Source organism: Puntigrus tetrazona, chromosome 9, assembly GCF_018831695.1.
Source record: "Puntigrus tetrazona isolate hp1 chromosome 9, ASM1883169v1, whole genome shotgun sequence".
Classification (NCBI taxonomy): Eukaryota; Metazoa; Chordata; class Actinopteri; order Cypriniformes; family Cyprinidae; genus Puntigrus; species Puntigrus tetrazona.
Genome location: NC_056707.1, coordinates 25,677,740 through 25,687,739, shown reverse-complemented (window position 1 = coordinate 25,687,739; position 10,000 = coordinate 25,677,740). Strand labels below are relative to the sequence as shown.

Below are 10,000 nucleotides of genomic sequence, written 5' to 3'. Positions count from 1 at the left end.
GCGCACCTCTCCCAGAGCTTTACGCCACTGTCTCAGTCCTGGAGCCAGATCCTCCTCAGCCCTGCCACACACACACACACACACACACACACACACACTTTACAGCACTGCACAATAGGGGCAAATATATAAAGGAAAATAAATAAATGATTATTATTATTATTATTATAATATATATATATATATATATATATATATATATATATATATATATATATATATATATATATATATATATATATATATATATATATTTTTTATTTTTTAATTTTTTTTAACTGCATTTCATTACAATTATTTACTTTGTTACTATCTTTACTATTTACTATAATTTAGTAAATTATTACTACTAATGGCACTGACAATTACAGTAAAAATAATACAATTCTGAATATATATATTTTTCCCTCCAATAATTCAATTGAATACTATTCCAATTAAAATAATGAATAACAGCATAGTAAAATAATATTTTATAATACAACTATAAATACTTGAAAATAAATATATTAAGTCTTTTTTGCTTGTTCTTTGTTCTCAGATTCTTCAAAACGTTTCAAATCAAATATAAGATTGCAATATAAGAAAAATAATTAATACAATAAAACATTTTATAATAATTATGACCAGGGTCTGACTTTTTGTCAAGTGTGAGAGGATTTGGGGTCATAAATATTCTTGTTGCAGAGGCCCGTTTCATAAAACACGTTTAGCCAATAAACCAGGTTTATTTCAGTTAGTCTGATTCATCACCAGTTGATTTGACTCAAAACAAATCAGACTAACTGCAAAAAACCAACTTGTTTTATGAAACAGGCCCCAGGAAACTACTTTGCATTTGCAATTATTTCAGTAAACAATAAACAAAAAATAAAACAACAATGAATCTATGTATTGTACATGCAATAAGGTTCTTATAAATTTGAAGGGAAAACTGTATTCTGATTTGGTGCATGTTAATTTTAGATATTCATTTATATACTAAATATATAATAATATATATATATCTTTACTATTTCAATAAGAAACATGAAATAATCAATAACCCACATTCATGCTGATAATAACCACAGTGCAGACAGTGATCAGATTCAATGACTTTTGCCACGTTCCTCAAAAAGGGTACAACATTACTTTTATAATAGTATTAGGAGGCACTTTTTTTTTTTTTTTTTTTTTTTTACAAAAAATAAGTTGGTCTATAAACCTTTCTATTTATTATAATTTACATAATTCACACAATGGACCCTTTCCACAAGACCGTGATGACGTGTTTGATGATCAACAGCTTTATAAATCCTCAAAAGTTTGTCATATGTTTTTTTTTTTTTTTTTTTATGTACATTTATAACATTCTTTGTATCATATTACCTTTACAACAACTTTACACTAATGCTAATGCTTTTCTAACGCAGCGCTCCTCTGCCTGCCGTTATCAGTTTCTCTCTATTTTTTTCTTTTATTGAAAGTCATAAAAGCACTATCATAGAGTTCCAGCGGAGAAACCCGGAAACGTAAAAAGGTCCCTATTATTATATTATATTATTTCTATATGTTATGGGAAGCATAATTTAATCAGCAGCTACCAACCAACATTTGGTCACAAAACTTCATTTTTGGCTAAATTTGCAACATTTGTTAGTATTATTATGATGTTTATTAATGTTACTTTACACTCTGATCTCTAAAGTAATTACAAATTATAATATTTATTTTGTTCTTATGTTGAAAGTATTTATGCATGCATGCATATATATATATATATATATATATATATATATATATATATATATATATATATATATATATATATATATATATATATATATATATATATGTGTGTAAATATTTATTTAGCTATAATTTATATTACATATTTAATATACAAATGCATTTTTAATATACACATGAGTGTGTACTTAAATATTAATAATAAATATACTAAGTATACACAATACATTATGTAAACAAAACCTTACTTTGGATGCGATTAAACAATTAATTATTTGACAGCACTAATAAATACAGAATTATAAAGTATATTATAATTACCAACAGCATTATTAACAATATCAATAACTAACAATAGTTGATAATACAAACTAATAATACAATAACAAGTGAACAAATAATTAAATGAATTATATTTAATTGCATTCAATCACATTTTAAAAGCAGCAACAAATTATTGTAAAAACTATTTAATAATTATTCCAATTAAATTATTGTGGCAACACTACCGTTACACCTATTAGTTGCTTATTAGCATGCATATAACAAAAATATTAGCCAATCTATAAGCACATATTAATGACTTATTCCACATCCCTAATCCTACCCAATACCCAAACTTAACTATTAATTTATGAAGAATTTATTGAGGGTAAAAAAGCGTTACCTATTCTAAAGCGTTACCATTATTCACCTTGCTGTTCGTTTGTTATTGTGATTATTTATTTAGAAGAATATCAATGCATTAGTACCCTTTTTGTGGCAGGCTCTTCAAGAAGCAGATGACGGTGTGATGAGGCAGTGGTTACTGGATGTGGACAGTGCCTCATGCTCATGCTTCGCAAGCCAAAAAAAGAGTGAAGGTTGCAGTGTGAACGGGACACAAGCACAGAGCCGAAGCGAAGCGTGAAGAGCGGCTGAGGAGCGACCTACCCGTCCCCATCAGCTCTAGCAGGTGATGGCGCAGGGGCCGGTACTGAGACCGTCCCCACGTTATCCAGCCTGATCTGAATGACGCTGCTTAAAGGACTCTTCAGGTACCTTCGCTCGATGTTCCTCTCCAGCTCGGCCAGAAGCGTCGCGGCTATATCCAGAGGGTTGTTCGCTCGCCGCAGCGATGCCGCCGTCGCTTTTGTCTCTGCAGCTTGGCACGAGGGGTTTGTGCTCATAATACAGCAGGTCTTCGCTCTGTGACTGCGCTGGAGGATGCATCCAGCCCTGTCAAACAAACAAACTAATGCTTTCATGCCGTTTTAAACACCGCAGTACAAAGGCAGCGCTGAAACATTAACCTGGATCTCCATCCTACTTCATCTCACTTGAGCTCCAGCAACTTTTCATGTCAATGTCTGATATTGTCCTTTTTCATTTTCAATCATGCCCTCTAGTGGCGCTATTAGGATTTGACGACGCTAAAAGGCTTTATTAATAAACTGGAAACAGCCTCCTCCTAACATGTTAGAGTTAAATCAATAAAAATAAATAAATAAAAATTTACAATGCTTGTTGATGCAGAAAAAAAAAAATTGTATTCAGCCACCCTTTTTAATGTACTTGTGTGAAATTATTTATTTTACTCCCAGCTGATTGTAATTACATGCATAGCTTCTTCTTTCTTTCGTCATTATTGGTATATTTTATGTATACAAGTACTTATAACTTGTTTGTTGACACACACACACACACACACACACACACAGGGTAGAGTACAAAACTCAAGATAAAAATGCAAAATGACAAACATAAAAACGAATAGTAATAAAATTCAATTGAATAAAAATATTATTATTATTAAAATATATTATTAGAAAAATATACATATGCACACGCACACACATACATGCATGCATGCATACACACACACACTATTGGGTACACTTAATTTCTAGTGATTATTGTCGATTTGATTCCAGAGACCATCTCAGCATTTAATAACATATTGTTCAATCTCATCATTATCACTGTACTCTTCTGTTTTATACTGTTCAGTGCACAATCTGTATTGTTAAAAGCGCTATATGAACACAAGTGATTGACTGACCGACCATCATCCTTAATACAGATTTTAACAAATTGTACTTTTTAAATGAAACTACGACACAAACGCTCTCCTGATGTACAGTAATCTTCACCTTAACCTGCAGACTGGCCGAGGTGACTTTGTGCTCCAGCTCCTCCACCTGCTGCAGGACACCGATGTCCATGTCCATGGCCTGCTCTTCCACACACCAGCTCTGGACGGTGTCTTCAGAGACCTGATTCTCCTCCAGCTCAGAGACGTCGATCGCAGTCACTGGACACAGAGCGCAGACTAAGAGCGCTGCCCTCAAACGCCGTTTATAGAGACACGAGGAGCACCTACCGTCTCTGTTCCTGCTGCACACCTGCCCGATGTAATCCATGTGCTTCTGCAGCTGTTTCTGCAGCTGTTTCTCTCGCATCCCCCTGGAATGACACGCTTTCTCGATGCACCGTAACTGCTCAACGTCCGTCACCTTCCACCAGCCAGTCAGCATCTCTAAAAAAACACGTACAGCTCCATATTTGTCATTTTTCAATAGATTACGGAGAGGATATCAATTAGAGTAACAATCATTTCAATCAGTCACTGGAATAAAAAAGTAGATTATTAATATAACAAATAAAGCCCAGAATAAAATCTAGCAATTTTTATATATTTTTTAACAAACATTTTGTATTTATATATACATATACTGTATATAATATAGCATATTAAGGTTTTAAAATGTTAACCTATAAATTCTGTTATTATTAATTAATTTAGAATATACTACCCTTCTAAAATTTTGAGTCAGAAATTAGAAATCAATACTTCAATTCAGCGAGGATGCATTAAATTGACAATTCACAAGACATTTATAAATATAAAGTAGTAAAAGAAATATAAATATTTTAAAAATTATATTTCAAACAAATGGAGTTATTTTGAACTTTATATTCTATTAAAAAAATTGTGAACTAAAAATATTAAGCAGCAAAAACTTTTCATAATAATCATCATAATAATTCTGAAGGATAATGTGACATTGAAGACCAGAAAATTCAGCTTTGATAAAAGGAATAAAATTACAGTTTAAATATATATTGTAACAAAAACTATTATTATAAATTGTAATAAAGATTTCTTTCAAAACCAAAATATTTACATTTACAATATTCACCTGCATATATATTTTCCTACTTTTAATATGAAAACACTCTAGATATTCATGAAAATTAATCCTTGAATTAGAACGCTGAACTGATTAAAAAAACGAATGAATACAACAACGAAACGATAATAAACACCCTTACAATTCCAAAAGGGTTTCAGCATTGAATCCCTAACACAGACCGAACTCTTGGCCCTCTCAGGACGTCGTCTCAGCCTTACCCTCAGGAATAGGTTGAGGTGCTGGGTAATCCTGGTTTTTGGGCACCTCGATGGAGATGAGCTTCTCTGCTGGAGACTCTGGAGAATCGCTCTTACACAGGTTCAGGTGTCCGCTGCTCTCTGAGGATGAGTGAATGCCTCTGATAATCTGAGCCATGGAAACACCAGAGAACGGCACGTTTGGACCGGGCCAAGCACAAAAGGGCAGATCTATAATGGACACGCCGGACTTCATCTGCAAGCACAGAAGAAGAGGGTTTCCCCAAACAGGACGCATTACTTGATAAAAAGTCAAATTAAAATAAATAAACGTGGATGTTCGATTAAATCAAAATAAACTGAAAGTGCAATATAGCCAAGTGCAATTATCAAATGCGTACCAGGTTCACTTTATTTACCTGTTTGTATAATTTCCATAATTTTTGTGAAATTATATTTAATAATAATATTATTTAATTATACGTAACTTGCATGTTACACAGTATCAATGTTAGCGATTATCATATTTTAGATTATATATTAATTATAAATGATCAGATATTAATATTTTACAGAAAAGTTCAATTCACAACAGTAACATTTATATAATTCATTACATAATGTATATTTTAATAAGAGCTAAAACGATAAATATCCCATTATAGTGCAAGAATTATAATTAATTATATATATCATATATCATATATATATATATATATCATATATATATATATATATATATATATATATCTATATATCTATATATATATATATATATACACACATATATATACATCATATATACATATATATACATCATATATACATATATATACATCATATATATATATATATATATATATATATATATATATACACACATCATATATATATACATCATATATATATACACATCATATATATATACACATCATATATATATATATATATACACACACATCATATATATATCATATATATATACACACACACATCATATATATATCATATATATATATATATATATATATATATATAACATATATATATATATATATATATATATATATATATATATCATATATATATATATATATATATATATATATATATATATATATATATATATATATATCTCATATATATATATATATATATATATATATATATATATATATATATATATATATATATATATATATATATATATATATATATATATATATAGTAATGTCAAACAATTAATAGTGATTAATTAAAAGTTTTAGTTTACATAATGTGTGTACTGTGAACATTGTTTATATACACACACACTGTATTTATATATATTTTGATACAATATAATTATATATCTTTAATAGTTAAAAATATTAATTCTAGTAATAATAAAGCTGTATATAGGTTTACCCATATATTTAATGAAATATAAATATTGTTTTAAAGTAACACCACTTAAACACCACAAAAAAAAAAACACTGATTTTATTAATTTACTTGCATGTCATGTGACCAATAATCAACATCAGAGAACCACGGAAGTTATGGAATATAAACCAAAAGTCTCAGGGGACACAAATAGACATTTTATGTTTTAAGGGCTGTCTGACAAAAAAAAATGATTGTCTACACGATCATACCTGCAGTGCTGCTAATGGAAAGTTATTGATCCGCACTTGCGCCATAGGGGCGGCAGAGACCGCTGTGGTTTGTGGTGAGGAAGATGATGCTGAATGAGGACCTTCAGTCAGAGATGAGACGTCACACGGAGAGCGAGGCAGCAGACTGAACCAGTGAGCGCTTCTCTCGGTCAGGACCTTATAAAGCTGGTCGTTACGGACCTGCTGCTGGGCGTTAGCGAGGTAGGTGTTGTTGAGGAGGCAAGAATCGTTGAGATCAGGTTTAACATCACGCTTGGGGGTTCTGGGTAATGTAGTCTGCCGCTTTGGACTGCTGTACTGGTGACACGAGACCTCTGAAGACATCTTGGCCACTTCCAGCAGCTTGCTGAGCTTGGAGAAAGAGTCTGGTTTCTGCAGGAAGAGGTTAAGAGAATCTACATCCTGCGGAGGTTCGCGTTTCATCTCAGCGGCGCCGTAGTTTTCATCGGGCTCCTCCGCTGGCTCCTCTTTGACCTGGACGAGGTGAGCGTTCTTCATCCTCTCACGCTCTCTCTGCAATTCCTCTGGACCTGAAGGTGCACAAGATATCAGATATGATGCCAACCCTCAAACAACATATTAAACTTACAGCATGCGGTAGTTTTCTATCAACGTAAAATCACTGCAGTTAGTTAAAAGTGTTTACCATCGGTTTGATTACATGTCGTTAACTGATTGCATGAATTTAACTGTACATTTCTGTCATATCAACTTTACACTGATAAGATAATAAATATAACGTAGAAACGTTCAATTGAAACTTAAATTTTCTTTAAAGCTGCTCTGCAATGACTGTATTGTGAAAAGTGCTCGAATTGAGTATCATCATCATCACACAGTTTTGGCTATATATCTGGCTTTATAAAAATTCACGACACCTGGGATTTGGAAAATAAATTAACTTTAACACGTCAGGAAAAGGCAAGTACTAGAAGTAATTATTAAACAATAATAATAAAATTAATAATGAAATTTTCCATAAAAATGGTTGACTCTGCATCACTGAAACGAATCGTTTTTTAAAACCAATCCCAAGCCGTTTCACGTTGACTCAAAAAGAAAGATCAGCACATTTCCCGCTCACTGGAGGGGTTTGGAAAAATGCATCAACGAATGAATCGTTTGAGAGACGATAAACAAATAAAAGGTAGAAATAAATGCACACGATGACAGTGAAAGTGTTTTTTGACCCTGATGTTGGGGGACTCCCAAAACCAAAATATACACTTTTCATAATCCATAATATGGGCACAAAGCTTTTATAGGCAATTTAACTAGGTTTCGTGTGACTAAATTTTTCTCTTTATTTTGTAACTTTCTTTTCCGTTTCAAGCATTCAAGCAGGTTTCTGTCGCGTCCTGTAATCCTGACACTTCCTTCCTTCCTTCAGAAGATGCTTTCGTCTCGTTCTCTCACCCTCACCACTCTCCAGTCCCTCCACGAAGATCCCTCCGCACTGCGGCAGAACCCAGTAGCGTCGTTTATAGCGGTCCTGACCGAACATCACCGAGCGCAGGGAATGGGAAGCCTCGAACAGTTTCCGACGGACCTGAGTCTGTTGCTGGAAGGGAATCGATAAGACAGATGTATTCTACCTTATCTTTCCTTGTGAAAAATACTTGGAAATGAGCAAGTGGACAAGTCACGGATCGGTCATATCTCCACACATTCAGTTAAAGCAAGCATAGGCATGTTATCCTCCTGGGTCCCAGCTATTCATTTTGTCCTCTATAAAGGACGTTTGTTTTTAATGAATGTAATGTGATTTTGCCTGTGGTGTCTTGCCTTCATTTTCTCAATAACTGATGTCCTCTACAGACGGCATAGAAGAACAAGATTGTTCTATATCTCCTATGATTTGTTTGCTTGGTTATGCATTTTAGGCTGACAACAAGACATCAAGATTTAATCATTTGACTCTATAAAGCCAAGACATCTAAGTGATATTTACTGTGTATCATTTTACGCAAGTATTGTGCTAATACTGTTATAAAGTGCTTTGATGCAACCTGTGTTGTTAAAAGCGCTATATAAATGAAAATGATTGATTGATTGATTGATAAAGATCTCATCGATTTACATCACAAGCATCAGTATTTCAATTTGCTTTTTTTGGCCATATAAATATCAGCATCTACACTAAACTGCTATTTTTGCTCAGTGTGGGCCTTCTCCATATTCTCACTATTTCAGCCTATATAAGCCACAAAAGCCTGATGCATCAAATGTGATGTTAGCAAAAGCCTGTTAGATCCCAAGCCCGCCGCTGATTCACCTTGCTAAGCTTCTCGATCTGTCTCTCCAGCTCCTCAATGCTTGTGACCTGATCACCTTCATCCTGCAAAACAAGACCAGGAACAGCTGACATGCTGATTAAAAAAAAACAAAAAAAACATCGGGACTAGTTACACTAATTTTTCAACAGTTCCATTAGAACAACAAACAACTTTACAAATAATACAGAATTACTGAAACTAAGCTACAAAAATTATTTCTTTTTTTACAAAAAAACATTTAACCCACATTACATACATTGGGGTCATTCTGTGTCAAATTTTCCCCATCTTATATTTTGGATTTTGTTTAGATATTTTCAGTAGAAAAATAAACATAACCCTCACTTATATGCAAAGTGACCACATTTGGTTTTTCAGCCACTGAAAATGGGTTAAAATTGAACAATCTGCACACGAAGGCATATCAAAATCTCCACAGCTCCGATAATTAACCATGTAGGGCCATAAAAGTGACCATATTGAAAGAATTTGACAAGAATTAAAATCTAAAATCATATTAAGATATCTTTAAATCTTTTTGAGTTACAGAAATCCCAACTTTAATGTAAAAAAGTTTTTTTTTGTTTTTTTTTTAACTGTCACCACTGGTATTTATCAATGAAAAGATTTTACTAGCAGACAAATTAATTTTTCCCACCCTACAATTTGGTGTCAATTATAATTGTATTCTCCTATATAAAAATCGTCCATGGCATTTAACGTTTTATATATAAATACATAAATAAATATACATATATAAATACATAAATAAATATACATATATAAATACATAAATAAATACATAAATAAATATACATATATATAATAAATAAATTTTATATATATATATATACATACATACACATACATATATATATATACATACACACATATATATATATATATACACATACATATATATATATATATATACACATACATATATATATACATATATATAT

General features: G+C 32.0%; 1 protein-coding gene across 1 annotated transcript in view; it reads right to left on the bottom strand.

Annotated features, from left to right (window-relative positions):
- Positions 1–10,000, bottom strand: part of LOC122351756 (bromodomain adjacent to zinc finger domain protein 2B-like) — a 33,910-nt gene that overhangs the window by 3,740 nt on the left and 20,170 nt on the right. The window contains 9 exon segments of the mRNA XM_043249026.1: positions 1–61; positions 2,665–2,849; positions 2,851–2,949; positions 3,864–4,024; positions 4,094–4,249; positions 5,126–5,360; positions 6,742–7,292; positions 8,179–8,323; positions 9,038–9,100. The exon segment at positions 1–61 is cut by the window's left edge and continues 75 nt beyond it. Of these exon segments, the coding sequence (XP_043104961.1) occupies positions 1–61; positions 2,665–2,849; positions 2,851–2,949; positions 3,864–4,024; positions 4,094–4,249; positions 5,126–5,360; positions 6,742–7,292; positions 8,179–8,323; positions 9,038–9,100 (1,656 nt within the window).